This window comes from Antechinus flavipes, chromosome 4 (assembly GCF_016432865.1).
Source record: "Antechinus flavipes isolate AdamAnt ecotype Samford, QLD, Australia chromosome 4, AdamAnt_v2, whole genome shotgun sequence".
NCBI lineage: Eukaryota > Metazoa > Chordata > Mammalia > Dasyuromorphia > Dasyuridae > Antechinus > Antechinus flavipes.
This window is the reverse complement of record NC_067401.1, coordinates 43,269,391-43,291,875: the sequence shown is the minus strand read 5'-3', so window position 1 is coordinate 43,291,875 and position 22,485 is coordinate 43,269,391. Positions and strand designations below refer to the sequence as shown.

Here is a 22,485-nt window from a genome sequence, read left to right as displayed (position 1 = left end):
ACTATATAAATGTTAGCAAAGGGTGTGTCTGTGTTTCCCATGTAGGTTATATCTGTCCATCCACATAATTCGTCTAAATGTGGTTTGTGGAGAGACTTTGATAAGATATCTCAGGAATCTTACCCATATCTCTCCAAGAAAGACTTTGACTCCTGCTTGAAGGGGAAGAAGAGAAAGCACCATAAAGCTGGCTATCTGGTGATGGGAGATCAGGCTAAAATTATATCTTTTTGTACCCCTAAATATTGCTGGTCTGGGAGAATGATTTTTATTAAGTTCATGCTATTTTCCTTAAAAAAAAAGGTTACTACCTCAAGATTATCCTAAAGCTTGACTCTCTTCACCCATTGATAGTTATACAAAAGGTCATCACAAACAATGAATAATGAGAGACTGGAGTAGGTTCTATGTGTGTACCAAGGGGAGAAAAAGCTTTCCCAAAATCCCCTCGTCCAACTAAATAATTACTTGAAATAATGCCTCAAAACAAATGCTAGAGTGACAAAACCCACAAAAGGACAGGATAAAACAATTTTAGTCCAAGTCAACTTACAAGATAGGCAGGAACACAAGAAACCAACTGCTGTTTCTGTAACTCTCAGCCCATAGGTGGTAAAGGGGTCAGACAATTGCTGAGAGGGATATTATAGTGTTCAAGGTTGAAGAGGAGCACTAGCTCACCAGAGCTTGCAACCTTAGAGGGGCAGGGAACCTGTGCTTGTGATCAGTCACAGGCTACAACATGGGCCAAGAAAGTAATAAGCAAACCTTTCCTTAGATCATACCATCTTGGAAGAACTGAAAGCTTACAGATTCCCAGAATTAGCTCTGAAAACAAATTCACAAAAAACCTAAAGCTTGGGATATTGCCCTCTCCACTCCATGAGCAGAGCCTAACTTTAATATAAAGCTAAAAGTCAAGAAATTGATTGGGAAAATAAGCAGACACCAACAACAAAAAGATCCTGACCATAGAAAGTTACTGTGGTGACAGGGAAGATCAATTCACAAACTTAAAAGAAGGCAACAAAGTCAGAATTGCTATATCCAAAATATCAAAGAAGAATGTAAATTGGTCTCCAGCCAAAGAAAAATTTCTGGAAAAGTACCAAAAAAAAAGATTTTAAAATAAAAAAAGAGAGGTAAAGGGGGAAAAGGGGGAAAGAAATGACAGTGATGCAAGAAAATCATGGGAAAAAGAATTAACAGCTTAGTAAAGAAGATACAACAATACTGAAGAAAATAACATTTTAAAAAACAGTAGAGGTCAAATGGTAAAAGAGACCCAAAAATCCAATGAAGAGAAGAATGCCTTTTAAAAAGCAGAAGTGGCCAAATAAGATATGTGTGTGTATGCAAAAATTCACTGAAGAAAATTCCTTAAAAAGTACAATTGACCAAGTAGAAAAGAAGATATGAAAGCTCACTGAAAAAAAATTCTTTAAAAATTAGAATTGGGAAAATAGCTCCATGAGACATCAAGAAGCAATAAAAACAAAGTCAAAAGAATGAAAAAAATAGAAGACAATGTGAAATTTCTCACTGGGAAAACAGCTGACCTGGAAAATAGATCCAGGAGAGATAATTTAAGAATTATTGAACTACTTGAAAGCAATTATCCAAAAAGAGCCTAGACATCATTTTTCAAGAAGTTATGGATAAAACCAAAAAAACTGAAAGACTCCATCAATTAACTCTTACTGAGGCAATTGGGGTTAAGTGACTTGCCCAGGGTCACACAGATAGGAAGCATTAAGAAAGAAGAAAGAAAGAAGGAAGTAAAGGAAGGAAGGAAGGAAGGAAGGAAGGAAGGAAGGAAGGAAGGAAGGAAGGAAGAAAAGGACCTATGTATACAAAAATATTCATAGCAGTTCTTTTAAGTGGCAAAGAACTGAAAACTGAGGAGATGCTCATGGGTTGAAGAATGGCTGGATAAGTTAAAATATATGATTGTGATGGAATACTATTGTACCATAAGAAATGACAGGGAAGTGCTGGAGACTTCTGAACCTTGCAACCAGGGAACACCAGGAAGGACTCAAAAGGTCAGTGGACAGGTTCTGTGGCAACAGTGTGGGAATCCAGTGCGCAGTCCCAGTGCAGGCCCAGCCCCAATCTGGGACCAAGCAATAGCAAGGCAGAAAAAAGGGAGAGCATGTTGAGTGAGGGAGTGGTCAGTACCAAAACACTTTTGATGAGGCTCAGGGTGAAAGGAGACAGAATAAATGTAGGGAAGTACAATTAGCGATAGTAATTATAAAATGTATTTTAAGGCAAATTTCTCTGAATAAGGCCTCATTTCTCTAACACAGAGGGAATTAAGTCAAATTTATAAAAAAAAAAAAAAATAAAAAAAAAAGAGTCACGCCCCAATTGATAAATGATCGAAAGATATAATCTATGACCAAAGGACTATAAATTTAGGCATATTCTTTGACCTAAGAACACCCCTCCTTGACATGAATATCAAAAGAGATTTGGGGAGAGGGAAGGAAAATGACCTATATGTACAAAAAATATTCATAGCAACTCTCTTCACAGAGCAGAAAAATTGAAAATTGAGGGAATGCTCATCAAATGGGGAATGGCCCAAAAAACTGTGATATGTGTTTATGATGGAATATTGTTGTTCTATGGGAAATGACGAGCAGGATGCTCTCAGAAACAAAAAGAGTTGAAAAAGTCCTCCATGGACTCATATACTATACGTACCATGTACAAAGTAATAGCAATGCTCCTGGATGACCAGCTGTGAATGACTTTGCTATTCTCAGCAGTACAATCAGCCAAGAATACTCTGAAGAATTTAGGATGAAAATCTTATCCATACCCAGAGAAGAAATGATTGTGTCTGAATACAGACTGAAACATTCTCTCTTTCTCTCTCTTTTTTTTTAATTTAATTTTTCTTGAAGTTTTTATTTTTATTAGGGTGGGAGATCTACAGTTTTTTTTTCACAACTTAACTTTTATGAAAATGTTTTGCATAACTTCACAAATGGTTTCTTAATTGTGGGTGGGGATAAAGGAGAGAACTAGGAGTCAAAATTTTGAAAACAAATGTAAAAAATATTTTTAAAGAAAGAATAATAAATCAAACCAAGAAAAAAAAAGAAATGACAAGCAGGATGCTCTCAGAAAAACCTAGACAGACTTAGATGAACAAAGTGAGGTAAGCAGAACCAGAACAAGAGTGTACACAATAACAAGTGATTGTGTAAGGTGATCAGCTGTGAATGACTTAGCTATTCTCAGCAATATGATGATTCAAGACAATTCTGAAGAATTTATGATGAAAAATCCCATGTGGCTCCAGAGAAAGAACTGATGGGGTCTGAATGCAAATAAAACATGCTTTTTTTTTTTTTACTTTGGGGGGTTGTGCATATTTTCTTTCACAATATGACTAAAAGGAAGTATGTTTTACATGACTGCTCAAGGGGGAAAGGGAAGGAAGGAATTTGGAACTCAAAGTTTTAAGATAAAAATGTTAAGAATTATTTTTACATGTAATTGGGGAAGGGAATAAAATATTAAAGAAAAAATAATGGATAATAACTAAGCCTATTGTTCCAAACAGATAGCAAGAATAAATCAGATAAGTTGTATAAATTAGAATATGCCACAAAATAGAGTGAATAAATTCTCCAACTATATGAATGAGATAAGAGAATTGAGAAAGGGAATGAGAGAGAAAAGTAAATAAGAGAAGGAGAGAGGGAGGAAGGGAAAAAGGGAGGAAGGGATGGAGGGGGAGAGAGGGAGGGGAAGGGAAAATAAAAGGAGGGGAAGGAAAAGGGAAGGGAGGGGAAGGAAAAGGAAGGGAGGGAAGGGAAAATGAAAGGAGGGGAAGGAAAAGGGAAAGGAAAAGAGGGAAGGGAAGGGAGAGAAAGGAAAAGGAAGGGAGGGAAGAGGAGGGAAGAAAAGGAAGGGAAGGAATGGAAGGGGAGGGAAAGAAAGAGGGGAAAAGGGAGGAAGAAATTAGAGAGGGATGGAGGGAAGAAGAAAGATGAAAAAAATGGCCCTTGCTTTCAAAAAATTTACATTATAATAGAGAAAGAAAAAAACATAAAAGAAAACTAGAAAGGGAAGGTACCCATATCAATGCAAGGTAGTTGATGAGGAGGTGGAACAAATCTGAGAGAAAACAGAAAGAGAAGCAAAAAGTGTGGCTGAGCTCCTCAGGATATGTCTGTCCTGTACAAAACTCAATAATCAAAGAGCATCCCTCTGAGTAAAGTTACACCCAAGTTGTCAAGAAATATACAAATATTCTGACCAGGAATGGAGTGCATGTGGTATTAGTAATATATACACATATAAAAGTACATATACATATATGTGTGTATACACATACTAGACTAATATTTGAAAGTCCAATAAATGGGCTTTAAACTGAAAAGGGAAGAAGAAAGCTACTTATGTACATCCACCAAAGTAAACACCATAGAGACTATCTACAGTATATGAAGCATAGCAGCAGAAGTGCCCAGAAATTTTGGCAAAAATCCAAGATTCAGTGATAAGATCTATCACCTCAAATGTCTACACCCAAATACCTAAGGTGTGGGTAACAAACTAGGTGAGCTAGCCTTCTTAATTCAAAGAGATATATCCAACTGCACATATCTGAAAGTTGAGGGGATAAAACTGGAATAAGGCTCTGAAAACATATTTTATTGAAAGGAAACAAGATGGGTAAAAGGGAATAGAGTGATGATTGTTGTCCCTCATTCTCGAAGATAACCAAAATGGTATCACTATGTTAAAGTCGAGTTACAGTGTGTCCGACTGAGGCTGATCAAATCAATACAAGCTCAGAATGTTTGCCACAAGTTAGATCCAAATAGTCCCTATGAACATTTAGGGGGCTTCTATAACTTTGCACATCTCGTGTTTCTTCTAGACCCTGTGCCAGTCTCCCATGTCCTATAATCAATTCTAAGGTTCTTAAGAGAGACATTGAGAGTTCTTTGTATCACTTTTTCTGGTCACTTTGTGAGCGCTTGCCCTCCATGAGTTCTCCATAAAATATTTTTTTTTTTGGCAAGCATCCATTTAGCATTCAAACAATGTGGCCAGCCCAAGGGAGTTTTGCTCTCTGCAGTAGAGTTGGAAAGCTTGGCAGTTAAGTTCAAAAAAGGATCTCGGTGTCTGGTACCTTATCCTGCAGGGGATCTTCAGAATCTTCCTAAAACAATTCAAATGGCAGCAATTCAGCTTCCTGGCTCTAATGACTCATTCCCATAGGACTTTGTCTTCCTTGCCATGGAAACCTCTGCATCCTGGAAGTTTACTGCATCCCTGGTCTACTACTTCTCATACCAGAGGGACCCTGAGACTTCTCCATCTGATTGACTGGTTTCTTCCAGAACTTCCATTTTTAAGTAACCTTCAATTCTCTCTAAGTTTCACTCTTGACCCATCTCCACAAGATTTCATCTACTATGTCCTTGAACCCAATCCTTTTATTTGCCAATTATCTTCTGCCATTACAATGTAAGCACTTTGAAAACAGGCTCTCCTTTTTTTTCTACTTACATTTTTATTTCCAGTACTTAGCACAGTGCGTGACTTAACAATTTTTTTTTATGATTGATCAATTAACTGAAATTAACTTGATAGAGAAAACAGGAATTTGAATCAAGATTGATCAAAGCAGAAATTAAAGTGATTTTGCCATTGAATTATACTACCGATGAGTAGAACAGGAAGAGGAAATAAATGAGAGGTCTGGGAGAAAAACCACAAACCTTACTTAGAAACATGATATAGTTGTGATAGAAAATTTTAATCATTCAGAAATTAGCTAAGTCTCTCTCTCTGTACCTCCACCACTCAAATGAAAATTGTTCCCTGCAAAGTTACTAATGATTTGTCTCTTAATTGCTATAAGTCAATTGTCTCTTAAATGCTATAAATCAATTGTATTTTTTTCTGAATTGTCATTCTTGTTGACTTTTCTTGTAACCTTGAACATCATCCCAGATGATGTCTTCCCAGATATGGTATTCTCCCCTGGATTCTCTTCTGACACTAGTACTTCTTCTACTTGTTCTTATTATCCTTTGGGGTATAATCCTCCTATCTTGAGTATAAGATCTTTATTTTTCTTATTTAAACTTCAATTTCTACATCTGCAAAAAAAGATTAATAATTCCTATACCCCCTTACTTATAAAATTGTTGTAAAGGTGTAAATACACTAGAAATTGTAATCAGAACCCTGCACTCAGATAGTTCAGGACATAGAGACAGACTTATCACTGGATTGAATCAGCAGGGAGATTCAGCAGCCTCCCCCTTCTCCCTCCAGATATCTGAGCAGCCTTTTAAATAACTATTGCTTAACTTCTGGCATGAAAAAGGAGATAAATGGTGCCCTAAAATTGTGTACTTTGTCTAGTGCTGGCCCTACTTACTAAGGCAGGCATGGATTCCCACTCTGAGGTCACCTTAATATTAGGCACCTGGTGGTAGAGCGGAAAGAGAGGGAGTTCAAATCCTGCTGTGTGATTCTAGGCTTAACCTAACTTTAATCTCTCAATTCCTTCAACTATAAAATGAGAATAATAACTTTTTGTTATGAGGATCAAATAAGATGATATTTGTTTAAAAGCCCCTAAGAATGTAACTGGAACATAATACTTGATAAATGATTATTCCCTTCTCTTTTCTTCCATTCTCCTAATCTGAATCCATATTCTCAAACATGTTTTTTCATCCTCCCCATATCCACTGTCATATTCAAGTTATTCTGAAGTCAGGAAGTCAGTCTGAGTCAGGAAGAATTGAGTTCAAATCTGGCCCTGACATTTGATAATTTTGTAACTCTGGGCAAATAACTTAGGCTCTTGGTGCCTCAGTTTCCTCATACATAGAATTGAGATAATGATAGCACTTCCCTCCCAAGATTAGTGAAATAATTAAATTAGATAATATTTGTAAAGTGATTTGCAAACTTTAAAGCATTATATAACTTCCAGTATTGGTAGTAGTGGTAGTGGAGGTGTAATAGTAGTAGTAGTAATATAGTAGTAGTAGCAGCAGCAGAAGCAGGAGGAGGAGAAAGAGGAGGAAGAACAGAAGGAGAAGTGGGAGGGGAAGTGAGAGTGGTAGTAGTAATAATAGTAGTAGTAATGATAGTAGTAGTAGTGGTGTAGTAGTAGTAGTAATATAGTAGTAATAGCAGCAGCAGCAGAAGCAGGAGGAGGAGAAAGAAGAGGAAGAACAGAAGGAGAAGTGGGAGGGGAAGTGAGAGTGGTAGTAGTAATAATAGTAGTAGTAGTAATAAAAGTAGTACTAGTAGTAGTAGTGGTGTAGTAGTAGTAATATAGTAGTAGTAGTAGCAGCAGCAGCAGCAGGAGGAGAAAAAAAAGGAGGAAGAGGAGGAGGAGGAGGAGGAGGAGGAGGAAGAGAAGGAGGAGGAAGAGGAGAAGGAGGAGGTGGAAGAGGAAAAGGAGGTGGAGGAGGAGGAGGAGGAGGAGGAGGAATGGTAGTGGTAGTAGTGATTGCAGAAGGTGGTGGTGGAGGAAGAAGAGGAGTAATTGTTGTTGTTATTGTCTTGGTTTAGAGTAGAGCTTGACTGATCCTCCCCAAAGGTTTATGGATAGATTTCAGAGAATGCATGAACTTAGATGGCAAAAAAAATTATATTTTTATTTCAATATGACTGGTTTTCATTACAATCCCATGTATTTTTTAAAAAATATTGTTCTTAGAAGGGATCCACAAATTTTCCCAGATTATTAAAGGAATCCACCACACAAAAAAAGGCGAAGACCCCTAGTTTAGAAGGAGAATCTTGTCCTGGTCTTAACAATTTCACTAATTCTTCACCAACATCTTTGTGTGAAAGCATACTGAGCATTCTCTCTATTCCTTCTTTAAGCTACATATTACAAAATAATATTAGTCGTTTAGTCTGAAGTCCTTAATCTAGTCTGAATAAGAAGCCTTTATCTTTAACTATCAATTCTGAAACAATGTTCTGCACTAAATAGACTTTCCTTCTTACCAGCAATCTAATCATTTTCTGTTAGACAAGTTGATAGAAGTTTAAGCAGGAACTAATAAATTCCTCAAACATGAATTAGAATAGTAACCTGATTTAGAGTTACAATACTTTAACTAACTCATCTTTTCCCTTGACCCAAAGGTGGTCAATTAATGACTTAAAGCTGATGTTGATAAGAACAGCTTTATCTGCAATTTCTTGGAGTTATCTGACGATTAATTTGGGGGCTTGAAAGTCAGGTGAATGGGATTCCTTAATCTTAATATAAGAGAATTATAAGGCAAAGAGATTATGCAGAAAGCATTATGAATAGCCTAATTTCCCATTTTAAAATGAATGTTTTATTTTCTAATAAAAGAAAATAAATGAAGAACATCTATCTTTACAAAGTAAATATACAAGATGATCTTGGCTATTCTTGTTCAGAGAAAGAACAAGATATAGATGCTCTTTCTCTCTCCTTTGCTAAGAATTCTTTGTATTAACATATATTGTATCTAGGATATACTGCAACATATCCAACATATAAAGGACTGCTTGCCATCTAGGAGAGGGGGTGGAGGGAGGGAGGGGAAAAAAAATCAGAAAAGAAACGAGTGCAAGGGATAATGTTGTCAATATAAAGTAATCATTAAATAAAAATTTTTAAAAAAAAGAATTCTTTGCATTTTTAAAATGTTTAACTATTTATTTTTAGTAAACGAGTATACCATATCCACTGATACAGTGCCAGAAAAGAAGGAGGGAAAACAAAAAGATTCCACTTTAGGTGCCTGAATACACTCTTTCTCCCCTCCCATTTTGAGGGAGGTCCACTGTCAATGCTTCCTCCATATCCAGGCTCAGTGCAGAATGGAGGGGCCCATCCAAAGTCACAGTGGCAGTTCCTCCGGTTATTACACACTCCTCGACGGCTACACTTCTGAGGGTCACAGTCATAATTGAGAAGAGAGCTACTCTGACAAGACTTGTTAATACAGATGAGTCCCTTGCCACAAGGGGTACCATCTTTCACCTCCCCCATGTCAGGTAAATTAAGGGTCGCCATTGCAGCATGATAGTCTGTTCCCCAACAAATAACATTACCTAGATGGGTCTGAACTATTGAAGTGTGATCAGGCATAGAAGGGATGCCCTTTACATTGACACACTGTATTCTTCCACACATTATGTCCTGAGGTTTACATCGTTTATATTCCATGTCCTGGAGTCCACAGTTGCCAAAGCGATCACCTTGGTTGATCTGTGCATAGCAACAAGCTGGACCGTTCAGAGCACTATGACCAAAAAGCTTTCTGCACTGCTGGAGATGAGAATGGCAACTATTTCGGTAACAAAGGCCAGACTTGTTATAACCACACGGGGTACCATCTTGTTTATAGAAGTCCTCTGGGCAGAGATTGGTGGTACCATTGCAGAACTCATCAAGGTCACACTCAGATCTCTTGGGTCTACATAGCTTTCCAGGTGGATGAAAACGGCAGTGTTTACAGCAAAGACCAGAAATACACTGGGCCCTTCGCTTAAATTTGCAGGTTGGCAAACAACATTTATCATGTCTACATTCTGCTTTGGAGCCACAGTCGCAATCCTCTCCTTTCTCCACCACTTTGTTGCCACATCTCTCTACTCTGTATACCACGCCTGGAACGTTATACAGACATTGTCCTCTCTTGGTGACAAAATCAAAATAACTCTCAAAGCTACAGTTGCTGAATGTCCGTCCTCCCAAGGAAGAGTCCATGAGGCACCTTTTGGCTGCACAAACACAGAACTCTGAATCGTGGGCCATGCCGAAGCCGTGCCCCATTTCATGAACAAACCCCAAAGCGTAATCGAGATGGGTTTCCCAGGGCAGGCTGCTGATTGAAGATGCCGTAAATGAGTGACAAGCACCAGAGACCCAAGCCCATCCCGCAGCATCCCCAAACTGCTTGCCCACAAATAAGTGAGCCCAATCCATGGAGATCCGAGGATGAAGAACATATTTTTTATAGAAAGAAAATAATTGTAAGACTTGGAGTAACCTGTCCCCATTTTCATCAATTTTATTCTTGTCTGTCCATATTTCAATGGCTATCAGATGAATGTGAGCGTTCAAGTTATTAAAGTTTGCGTCCGCTATTACTGACAAGGTGAGGCAATCAGCTATCATCTGGGTCATATTGGAGTGTCGAGTCAAGTACCTATCGTGGTCCATCACGAGCATCAATTCTATATACTTTAGGTGTACATAGGACTCAGAAAAATCTGTCTTGCTAAGCACCTCCAGCCTCTGACTCTGGGCTAATTGGCGGGCTATTTCTTCGTCAGTTAAGCCGCAGGTCTGGTTGGCCATCCGTTCTTCTGTCAAGCGATATAATATATGTTCAAATTTGGTGGAGGCCTTCAGGGGTTCCACTTGGTAAATGCTTCCATTCATGTTCAGTATCCCCCGAAGTCCCCCAAAGCAGGTGCTCAAGATGGCCTGGGAGTCCGGGGAGCCCTCCACGAAACCCTCATAGTTGCAGTCTGCAGGGATGTGAGGTTGATCCTCCAGTCTGGCTCCGCGTTCTGTGAAGGAGAAAACCCGCAGGTGTCTAGACGACAGAAGCTTCTTGACCCGCAAATGAACGACGTGCCTCTTGCCCTCCACGCGCAGGAGGTAGGACACCCCGCCGGCTACCTCGGGGTCCCCCCCGCGCGTTCCTAGCTGCAGAGGGGTGATCACTTCGTAGGAGGAGAAGCCCCCGTCTGGAAGGGAAACGAAGTCCTGAATGAGGCAGGACAAACTAGGGAGGAGCGTCACCAAGCAGAGTGATAGGAGGGAACCTCCCAGGGAGGGCACAGCATCCATAGTCCCCAAAGCGTTCCCCGCTTCCCCCCCAGCAGCTTCAATTCCGGGACAAAGTGGGAGGGAGCCACAGGCACTCTAGACAGCGATAGCAGCCAATAGTAGGAGAGGCAGGGAAAGACTCTGCTCCCAGGCTCCACCTCTGGAATTTAAGGTAAGAATCAGAGGAAATGAGGAAATGAGTTGAGAGGAACCAAGATCATCCCTACCGAAATTTGAGAAAACACAGGAGTGAATCTGGCGGGGAGAGTGGGAGTAGGAGACTGGTGGATGGGGTGTTAACTAGACCGGGAAAGACCAAATCATCAGCTGAGGAGTTACAATTGTAAAGATTCCCTCTTTACAGGATGGAGGGGGTTGGAGGTGGGGCAGGGATTCCAGTCTAGTCTCATTTATTACGTAAGTGACAAAGGTATGTGATAATGCAGCATCTAATAATGCCCTGAGAGGCGGCCTGGTCCCGTGCAAAGCTTCTTAAACTGTGGGCCGGGGTCCCATTAATTGAATGTGAGGATTGTAAAATTATGATTATTATTAAGATTATGATAAATCAAACATTTATATATCTATTCCATATACCTATATATCTGGAGTTACCTTAAAATATCTCCAGCAAAAAGGAGTCAGGAGTGGAAACAATTTAAAAAGTCCTACTATGAATCTGGATTCAAAGACTGCCTCTGACACATATGACATATAACCCCTCAGTACGTCCAGACAGCTCCAAGACTATAAACCCTTAATCTTCATCGGTGGAGGGAATTTCCCACACTAAATGAAATTTCTATTCCAATAAATGACAATACAACAGTGGAGTGAGGAGTACATCATCCCACTTTATAAGGATAATGTTACTTATGTCCCTTACAGAGGTGATTGTAATGTACCATAGCAGAATCCAGATGGACCATCTGTCCTTGTTAAACATCTGACCATTCCTGTCAAGTCAGCTATGCTCTGTGAAGAGCTGTAGCTGAATTGGACTTTGCAGAAATTTCTCGCCTGCCTCCACAATTTTGCTTTGAGATAATCATCAATAAATCTATCTGCTCCTGGTGCTGCCTTATATTAAGCCTTTAGAACTGCAGTTACACTAGCATTAATGTATCTTTCAATTGAATCATGACCTAAAACTATGGTACTGACCAAGGAGCAAAGTCCACCTTTGGTTGACTAATCTTTTAAGAGTCCTCTGGGGAAAAAGGGGGAAAAAAGAGTGCTCTGGGATAATAGGTAATCAGAAATCTATAAAGTGATAACTCCCTCTACTTGGGATATTTACATTTTTGCAAATGAAAAAAGTATTCTTTGGATGATGTCAAAAGAAAATTTTAAATGTAGAATTAATCTCAGAGAGATAGAGTTTTAGGAAGGAGAAAAGGGTAGAAAAAACCTGATTTTCCCCCCAAATTATACCTATTCTTGGAGGCTTCCTGCTGGCTTTCCCCCATATCTGAAAATGTTTAATTGCCTACTGGAATTAAATACTGGGAGAGTTTAGAAAAAGCTTTCTAGAAGTGACACCTGAGATGAATTTTGAAGGAAGAGAAAGATTTTTGAGAGATTAAAATTAATAGATTTTGTATTTCAGGAATTGGACATAGGTGAAGCGCAGGTAAACAGTAGAACATACTCACTCCACTACTAATTTCTGTAATTAGAGGATTCCTGCTAATTGAGGAATTAGATTCATTCATACCAAGGAGCTGGGTCTAACTAGGGCAGCTAATTACTTCTCACTCCCCCAACCCCAAGGCTTTTTAGGGCTGAGGTTTTTAGCTATCACTGTAGGGAGGGTGGGCTTAAGTTTAGAGATCCCATGTGACCAAGGGGTAAATGTAGCTTTTTGTTATGGGAGTAATATTCTCCCTAGAATCCTTATTAAATTTCCCATAGATGTCATTTTCTTCTGGGCTTCAAAGTTAAGCATCCTTGTAGAGTTCTAAAACTGATTTTCCTTCATATATCTTATATCTCATTGTTTTTAATATATGTCTCAGATCTTAACTAATGCAGATGCTTTTATCAGCAACGGCTACTCCCAGGACACTGCTACAAAGACCACTATATTAGTTCCAGACATGATGTGGAAACCTGATTGGTTTGAGTCCTACCACATCTCAGAATTTCTGAAGTCAAGCAATCCATCAGTGTCATCCTCTCCACACCAGGGACTATAGGCATGAAACAGTATTCCTAACCTTTCATTGTTTCAATGCAATTACCTGGAAAGGAAGGGAGAATATTGGATAACAAATGATTACCATCACATTCTTTTTAATTATTTATTTATTTTAAACATCCATTTCTTTTTTTAAAAAATTGAGTTTCAAATTTTCTCTTTCCTTTCTGCCCCTCTGTGACCTATTGAGAAATCAAGCAATATTATACCAATTATACATGTGAAATTATGCAAAGCAATTCTATGTTAAGCTATATCAGAAAAAGGGAAGAAAAATAAAGTATATGAAAAATTATACTTCTATTTTCATGAGTTACCTGAAAAGAAAGGGAGGATATTGGATGACAAATGGTTACCACCACATCCTTTTTCATTACTTATTTAACATTAATTTCTTTGTTTTTAAAAATTGAGTTTCAAATTTTCTCTTTCCTTCCTGCCCTTTTGTGATCTATTGAAAAATCAAGCAATATTATATCAATTATACATGTGAAATCATGTGAAACAATTTCATGTTAAGCTATATCAGAAAAAAAGAAAAAATAAAGTAATTGAAAAATATGCTTCTGTCTTCACTCAGAGTTCATCACTTTTTTCTCGGATGCAGACAGCATTTTTCATCATGAGTTCTTTGGAATGGCCTTGGATCATTATACTGATTAGAACAGCTTAGTCTTCTCATTACAATATTGCTGTTAGTGTGTACACTGTTCTCCTGGTTCTATTTACTTGACTTTTCAGTTTGTATAAGTCTTCCCAGGTGTTTCTGAAATCACCCTCCTTGTCATCTTATATAGAACAATAGTATTTCATTGCAATTATTTACCAACAATTTGTTCTGCTATTCCCCAAATGATGAGCATTCCTTCAATTTTGAATCCTTTGCCACCACATACTAGACAAATTTCTTCAGAATTCCTAGAAATTCATAGAGTTTTAATCCTGGAAGAAACCTAGTGGATCATCCAGTTCAGCCATATCATATTGAGGAAATATAGCTAGAAAAGTTCATTGACTTGCTCCAAACCATACAATGTTGTCCTGACTCAGCCAAGGCTACAGTCTAAGTCTTTCAGATCTTTTCCCCATATTATAAAATACCAATATAATCTAATTAAAATTTCACTGATCATAACAAAGATATAGGTTACTTTTTAATGGCTACTGAAAAGTATCTGTCAACAGCTTGAACATACATTTCCACAGGAGAAAATAGTCAAAATAACATAGAGCATGTTTTTATTAGGAAGGAGGTGAATAGAATAATAGAAGAGAAGGTTTGAGATCATGTCTCATGAGAGAAAGATTTGGCATAACTATTTTTGTTGTTTTCTTTGTTATTTTGGTTATACATGTTCATTAATTTTTAAAAATACACAGTTCTTTATGAATTGAATTGGGAGAGAAAAATGAGAATAAAAGGGAAAAGCCACGAGAGAAAAAAAAAACAGAAGAAAAAGGGAAATATGAACATAGTATATGTTGATTTACGTTCATTCTCCATAGTTCTCTCTCTGGATGCAAATGAAATTTTGTATCCAAAGTTTATCAGGATTGCCTTGAGTGACTGAATGACTGAGAAGAACCAAATCTTTCATAGTTGATCATCGCATAATCTTGCTGATACTGTATACCCTGTATTCCTAGTCCTAGTCATTTCACTCAGCATCAGTTCATGTAAATCTTACCAGGCCTTTCTAAAATCAGCTTGTTCATCATTTTTATAAAACAATAATATTCCATTGCTTTCATATACAATAATTTTTTCATCAATTCCCCCAATTGATGGGCATCTACTCATTTTCTAATTTTTTTGGGCATAATTTTATATAAGTTATATAATTATACCAAAAGTGTCCTTGTGAGATCTCACCAAGTAGGAAAGGATTTTGAATTTTAAAAACAAATAAAACAAACTTCAATTATAGAATAACAAATCTGAATTGATCATTGGAGTCATTCTCAAGGCATATATATGATGCCATAACAGAGGACTCAGGTTAAATTGAGTTGCCATCTTCATTAGCATTTTCTAATTATTATATTAATAGAGGTTCATTAGTTAAAATAAAATTTTGTCATTCAGTTCCTTTACCTTAAGAATTGAAAGTAAGGGTTTCATGGGAAACAAAGTGGACACTGAGAAGGACCCATCCAATATTGTCCATTCCATAGGAACCACTTGGTGGTCACTAGAGAATGGCTGAAAAAATTGTGGTATATGAATGTTATGGAGTATTATTGTTCTGTAAGAAACGATCAGCAGGGTGAATACAGAGAGGCTTGGAGAGATTTATATGAACTGATGCTGAGTGAAATGAGCAGGACCAAGAGATCATTATACACTTCAACATACTACATGAGGATCAATTTTGATAGACTCGGCCCTCTTTAACAATGAGATGAACCAAATCAGTTCCAATAGTGCAGTAATGAACTGAACCAGCTACACCCAGCAAAAGAATTATGGGAGATTACTATGAACCATTACATAGAATTCCCAATCCCCTCTATTTTTGTCTATCTGCATTTTTGATTTCTTTCACAGGTTAATTGTAAATTATTTCAAAGTCCATTTTGTTTTGTGCAGCAAAACAACTGTATGGCCATGTATACTTACATTGTATTTAACATATACTTTAACATATTTAACATGTATTGATCTACCTGCCATTTGGGGGAGGGGGTTGGGGGGAAGGAGGGGAAAAATTGGAACAAAAGGTTTGGCAATTGTCAATGCTGAAAAAAATTGCCCATGCATAAAACTTGTAAATAAAAAGATAGATAGAGAGATATAAAAGAAATGATGAGCAGGATGATTTCAGAAAGGGCTAGAGAGACTTATGTGAACTTATACTAAATGCAGTGAGTAGAACCAAGAGAACATTGTACACAGCAACAACAAGATTATATGATTATCAACTGTGGTGAACCTGGTTCTTTTTTTTTTTAACTTTTTATTAACAGAACCCATGCCAAGGTAATTTTTTACAACATTATCCCTTGCACTCACTTATGTTCCGATTTTTCCCCTCCTTCCCTCCACCCCCTCCCCCAGATGGCAAGCAGTCCTTTACATGTTGAATAGGTTACAGTATATCCTAGATACAATATATGTGGCAGAACCGAACAGTTCTCTTGTTGCACAGGGAGAATTGAATTCAGAAGATATAAATGGGTGTAGCTGCTTCTGTCCATCCTTGATCAAATGAAACTGAATTAGCTCTCTTTATCGAAGAGATCCACTTCCATCAGAATACATCCTCAAACAGTATCATTGTTGAGGTATATAATGATCTACTGGTTCTGCTCATTTCACTTAGCATCAGTTCATGTAAGTCTCGGAACCTGGCTCTTTTCAACAATAAAATGATCCAGCATAAAAAGAAAGAAAAGAAAAGAAAAGAAAAGAAATGACCAGCAGGATGATATCAGAAAGGCCTGGAAACACATACATGAATTGATGCTAAGTGAAATGAGCAGAAACAGGAGATCATTATACACAGCAACAACAAGATTATATGATGATCAATTCTGATGCACATGGCTCTCTTCAACAATGAGAGGATTCAAACCAGTTCAAACCAATGACGAAGAGAGCCATATACACCTAGAGAGAGGACTATGGGTGGACTATGAGTGTGGACCACAACGCAACATTTTCACTCTTTTTGTTGTTGTTTGCTTGCATTTTATTTTGCTTCTCTCTCTCTCTTTTTTTTTTTTTTACTGGTTTGATTTGATTTTTCTTGTGCAGCACGATAATTGTATAAATATATGCATATATTGGATTTAATATATATTTCTCCCATGTTTAACATATATTGAACTATTTGCTATCTAGAAGAAAGCATGGAAGAAGGCCAGTAAAATTGGAACACAAGGGCTAATGTTAAAGAATTATCCACACATATGTTTTGAAAAATAAGTTAAAAAAAGATAGCACTTTTCTTTATTGTTACACTTTTAAGATATAGTGACAAAAATAAAATTATTAGATCAAAAGATACAATTACTTTTGTAACTTTTATTGCATCCTACTGTATTGTTTTCCATTAAGGTTCTATAAGCTTGACCTTCTACCAGCTACAAATGAGTATGTACTATTTCATCATAGCCCTTCCACTAGTGAGTTTAAGTGATTTTAATGTTTTTTTTGCCAATTTGATGGGTTTGAGGTAGTATCTCAAAGTGGGTTTTGATTTGCTTCTTTTTGATAATTGGTGAGATCAAGCCCTTTCTGAAGTTTTTACTTAAAATGTATATTCCCTCTTCTGCAAACAATCTGTTCCTATCTCTTGGTCATTATCCATTCAAGCCCTTTCTGAAGTTTTTATTTAAAATTTATATTCCCTCTTCTGCAAACAATCTGTTCCTATCTCTTGATCATTATCCATTAAACGCTTTGAGTTGTTTAAACATTTTTAATTTCTTATGTATTTTAGATATTAAGTTTTTTCTATCATATTTGTCATAATTATGTTTCCAATTTGATTTTTTTCATTTCATTATGAAGCTTTGTTTAACTGAAGTTTTTTTGGTTTGTGGTAATTAAGCACATCTACCTTGAACCTTTTTAGAGATTGCTTCTGTTGATTTAGTAGAAATAAAATTATCTCAGTTCTATAATTGAGGGAAATATTTTATTTAAACAACTCTACCAGTCCTGGGGAGGTACTTTTTAAAGAGAACCTCAGGAGAGAAGATGATTATGGAAAGAGCTAAACAAGACTTTCCCCAGCTGCAGGATGAGGGGTAAGAGATCAACAAAGGTATTTATACAACTCTAAAGAAGGAAACAAATGAAAATCTAAATAATTAGAGGGTTCTGATTCAAAATTAATTTGCATATTGAGCACAATGTCAATAAATTAAGGTCTCAGAACTGAATGAAATTATAATGAAATTTATACAGAAAAACAAATTGGCAAGATTAGTAAAGGAGAGTATGTAAAAAGAAAAGAAGAGCAAAAAGAGCAGACAATAGAGAACTTTTACTTCCAGATATTAGGAATTAGTTATTAAAACTTTCTAATATTGGGCAAAAAAAATGGACAAAAGGAACATTGCAGCTACACTTATCATCCAACTAAATACATACAAAAAGTTAGTATCTGAAAAACCTCAGAAAGTAAATACTCAGGGAAACATTCATTAGTTACTTCTATTCTCAAAAGTAACTAATTTATTAGTTACAACTATGCAACAAACATTTATTTGTTGTTCAGTCATTTCAGTGATGTCTTTGGGACTCTATTTGGGATTTTCTTGGCAAAAAAATACTAGGGTGATTTGCCATTTCTTTCTCCAGCTCAATGTATAAATGAGGAAAATGAGACATATTTGGTTAAGTAACTAGCCCATGGTCACACAGCCTATTAAGTGTCTGAAACCAGATCTGAACTCAGAAATATGAGCCTTCCTAACTCCAGGTCTGGCCTGCTATCCACTTAATTGTCCAAAGCGTTTAAGTGATATGGATTTAAGAAACTATGCTAAATTATGGAGAAACAAAAAGCGCTTACATTTAATGGGGAATTGGAGAGAACATGCAAACAAATAAAAAGCAAGCTACATACAGGATAAATAGGAAATAAATAACAGAGGGGAGGTATGAGAATGAAAGGAGGTTAGGGAAGTCTTCCTGTAGGCAGTGGGATTTTAGTTGGGACTTCAAAGACGCCAAAGAGATTAGTAATTGATGTGGAAGGGGGAAAGCATTCTATGCATGATGGACAGTCAGAGAAGACTTTTGTCATTTGTGGAACAACCAGAAACTGGAGACCAGGAGACTGGATTGAAGAGTATGGGTAAGGGAATAAGACTGGAAAGGTAGGAGCAGGGCTTTAAATGACAAACAGAGCATTTTGCATTATTAATTCTTCACTTACTAACTTTATTTTGCAGCAGCAGCTCTGCTTGGTTTTGACTCCCTGAGCATCATATCTCCACCATAACCTAAAATCTCATCACCAGCAGATTGACTCAGCCTCTGGTACTCAATATCTTCAGTTGTCTCTGTCTTCTAGTTGGAAGACTGAAGGATAAAGAAATCAACTCCTTCCAAAACCTTCTTTTACAGAGGACTCAGAACTTTCTAGACAACTCTTCAATTTCTATCAATATCTCAACCTCACAAACCTCTTGTCTTTAATCAATCAGTGTGTCACATATTGGTTGTCTTTGGGACAATAATATCAATTGTGATTTTGCAATCATTTCATAGCTTTCATTCTTTAACATATCTTGAGCTCAATTTACAAGACACCTTATTGGTTCTCCTAGTTATTAGTGTTCTTTCCCTCCTCAAATTATAATATTAATATTAATTTGTGTATATGTTGCATCTTCCATAGATGAAAGCTACTTAAATGCAAAAACTATTTCTTTTTTTTTTTTTTACTTTATATACCTAGCACTTACCACAATACCTTCTATAGACAATAAATGCTTGTTGGATGTAAAACCAATGTCCAAATTCTTCAAAATGGTATCACCTTCAGCATAGATGTCTTCCATGAATACTTGGTCTGGTCCAGTTACTCATTCCTACTTACTTGTAAGTGTCATTTCTACTTCATATAACATTAGACAGTGAGGTATTTGAATCTACACATTGCACTGTTTTCTTTGATGAGAATAATGTGCTATCAAAATGCAGGCAAGTCCATTTCATTTTGTACCTTCTAGTCATCCTCCTTCTAGTTCTTTCAATACAAAGTATTTGATTAGCTCTCATATTAACCTTTTTGCAGACTTATTTTCCTCTCCTCTGTTTTTCACTATTTTGTCAAATGATGCTGCTCATTACTTTCCAGTCTCCTCTGTTTCAAAAATGATTTTGTACTTTTCAATGGTGTTGGTCTTCACCATTACATTTTTAAAGGGGAGTTTGGGGCTCTTGAATCCCATTGCTTTTTATCCATTTATAACATTAAGTTTAACTTAATGTAGTAATCAAAAGAAATGTCATCTTTTTTTCTCTATCAATAGTTTTTTAAAAGGTCAAGTGAGTACCATTGTAATTGCCCATGACCATTTTTTTTTCATTCTCTTCTACTTTGGTTTATTTTTGCTATCATGAGTCATTGATCTGAATTCATAAAACAGCTGATGTGGACATGAGTCTCACATCCGTTATCAGTCATCTCCTGTCTAACAGCATATTTATGTAAAGTATTTGAATTTTTACCTTATGAAACACAAATATTAATTTACTTCAATACTTAAAGAAAACCTATGCATAGAATCGTAGCTGTAGCAAATATTATTTTACCTCAATATTTAGAGGGAACCTACACATAGAATCATAGCTGTAAAACTGTATGAAACGTCAAATGCCATCTAGTTCAATTCCCTCATTTTACAAATAAATGACTCGTCAGTCATACAGTTAATAAGTAGCAGATATGGGGTTCCCCCTCTAATGCTGTAGATCACAATCCCACTATATCTTAGTAAAGGATTTAATGAGTTGCTGAAGCAAAAACAAAAATAAAACAAAGTCCTCTATGGGTAGCTACCCCTCTGTCACTGAATATGATTTTCATGCTGGAAATCTTTCTAACTTAGAAGGAACTACCAATGTTTCAGATTGGCTAGTCTCCAAAATCACAGGATTACCTCTCTTATCAAAAAGAGCAATCAGAGATATCATGCTTTAAAAACTTTCCCCAAAAGACAATTAAAGAATATGACAATAATAATTCATATTAAAGTAATTCTTTTTCAACAACCTTGTGAGGTTTTTTAGTGTTATCTCCATTTTATGGCTGAATGATATAAAAGAAGTTAAACAGGACGTCATTGGTCATCAAACAGACGTAGACCAGCATGGAAGAGAAAACAATACAACCAGACATTCCCATGCTATCATGGAAAGTCCTAAACAGAAAAGAAAGAAGTAATGGAACTATAAGAAGAAAGGATATAATCAAAAGGACAAAAATATTAATATGGAAAAAAAGGAAATGTTTTTGAAAACAAAGTAGAAACTAACACAAAGTTAAGGATACAAATGATTAATGTCCAAGGACTATTGAGTTTTCTGCATACAGAACAGGCACTCCCAAGCAATCAGATAATTTAGATCACCAAAGGGCTTTGCAAATATTTAATGGTGCCTTTAAAACACAGTTTGACGTTTTCCTATTTATTCAGCCTCTCTCTCTCTTTTCTGAATTACAGATTAAACAATAGCAAAAACTCAGGCAAGTCTGGAGCAAGCACAAATTTAGTGATTTTGTGACTCATCCTCCCAAGATTCCTGATAACTCTAGATACCTGTAAAGCCATCCCTGAATTTGGGAGGTACCTGTGGCAGACTCATGAGAGACTGGCAAATAGAGGGCTTCTCTCTACTCCTCAAATCACATTCCAAATACATCTTCTTACTCCTTACTGCCCGCACCCAGAACTGGATTAATCAATAATCATTTATTAAGCACTTTCTAGGGGAAGAGACTAAGAATTTGTTAAATATGTCAAGCACACTATGTATCAGACACTGTACTCGGTATTTTAAAAATATTATTTCATTTGGTCCTCCCAACAACTCTGTGATGTTATTATCCCCATTTTATTGAGGCAGACAGAAATCAAGTGTCTTGTTCAACTAATTTGAACTCACTATAATCACTTAGCTGCCTCTGTGATTGTTGTGTTAAGAACTAAATATAATACAAAGAAAATAAAATAATATAGTCCCTATTCCTTTCTTAAAGCTTACACTGAATGAGTAAGAAACCATACAAATGATAATGTACAAATGAATTATAAACAATGTGAATGGGATATAATCCCAGAGGGAAGGCACTGGGTGGAAATGGGGTGGAAGACTAGAAAAGATCTTTTGCAGAAAATGGGTTTTGAGTCAAGTCTTGAAGTTAACCAGGAAAGTCCACAGAATGAAAAAAAGACCATTTCAGGCATGGGAAACAGTCTGTAAAAAAAATTAAAAGAATTGTCAGGATATGACATGTCATGTATGAAAAATAGCAAGAAGTGGTTGTCTTTAGATTTTTTGAGTATATAGAGAGTAAACTGTAAGAAGACAGGTAAGTGAGAAAGGGGCTGAGACAAGAAGGATTTTAAAAGTCAAAGGATTTTATATTTGATCCTAAAGGTAATAAGGAAACATTTGAATTATTGAGGGGTTCAGTGGGGAGTCTTAATGGGTATATAAGGGATAGGCAGTCTTAATTTTTCTCATAAAGTAGGGTGCGGCATAAAATTTTAGCGTTCTAATAGGTCTCTTTATAGAGAAAGGGAGAAAGGAAGGACAGATTAAGGAGGAAGAAAAGAAACAAAGAAAGAAACCAAGAAATGAGAATCAAAATGCATTTATAACATTGTGGGGAGGAGAGTAGAGTTGAGAACATAAGAAAACACTTTCACCCTCACAGCCCTTAGATCCAAGGAGAGGTGTGAACCAGTTCCAACTGATCCGGAGCCC

The 22,485-nt window shown here is 36.7% G+C and overlaps 1 protein-coding gene across 1 annotated transcript; it reads right to left on the bottom strand.

The window, feature by feature from the left end:
- Positions 1-8,781: 8,781 nt before the first annotated feature.
- Positions 8,782-10,852, bottom strand: LOC127561246 (disintegrin and metalloproteinase domain-containing protein 30-like). Its single transcript, XM_051996539.1, has 2 exons — positions 9,183-10,852; positions 8,782-8,938 (listed from the first exon to the last, which is right to left on the bottom strand). The coding sequence occupies exons 1-2, from the start codon at positions 10,850-10,852 to the stop codon at positions 8,782-8,784; spliced, it is 1,827 nt and encodes a 608-aa protein (XP_051852499.1).
- Between the last annotated feature and the right edge of the window lie 11,633 nt (positions 10,853-22,485).

Excerpts from the sequence above, each read along its gene's own strand:
- LOC127561246 (XM_051996539.1), bottom strand. The coding sequence starts at position 10,852 with ATGGATGCTGTGCCCTCCCTGGGAGGTTCCCTCCTATCACTCTGCTTG. Across the intron at positions 8,939-9,182 it reads TGTAAACCTCAGGACATAAT|AAGTGTAGCCGTCGAGGAGT; the intron begins GTGTGGAAGAAT and ends TGTGACCCTCAG.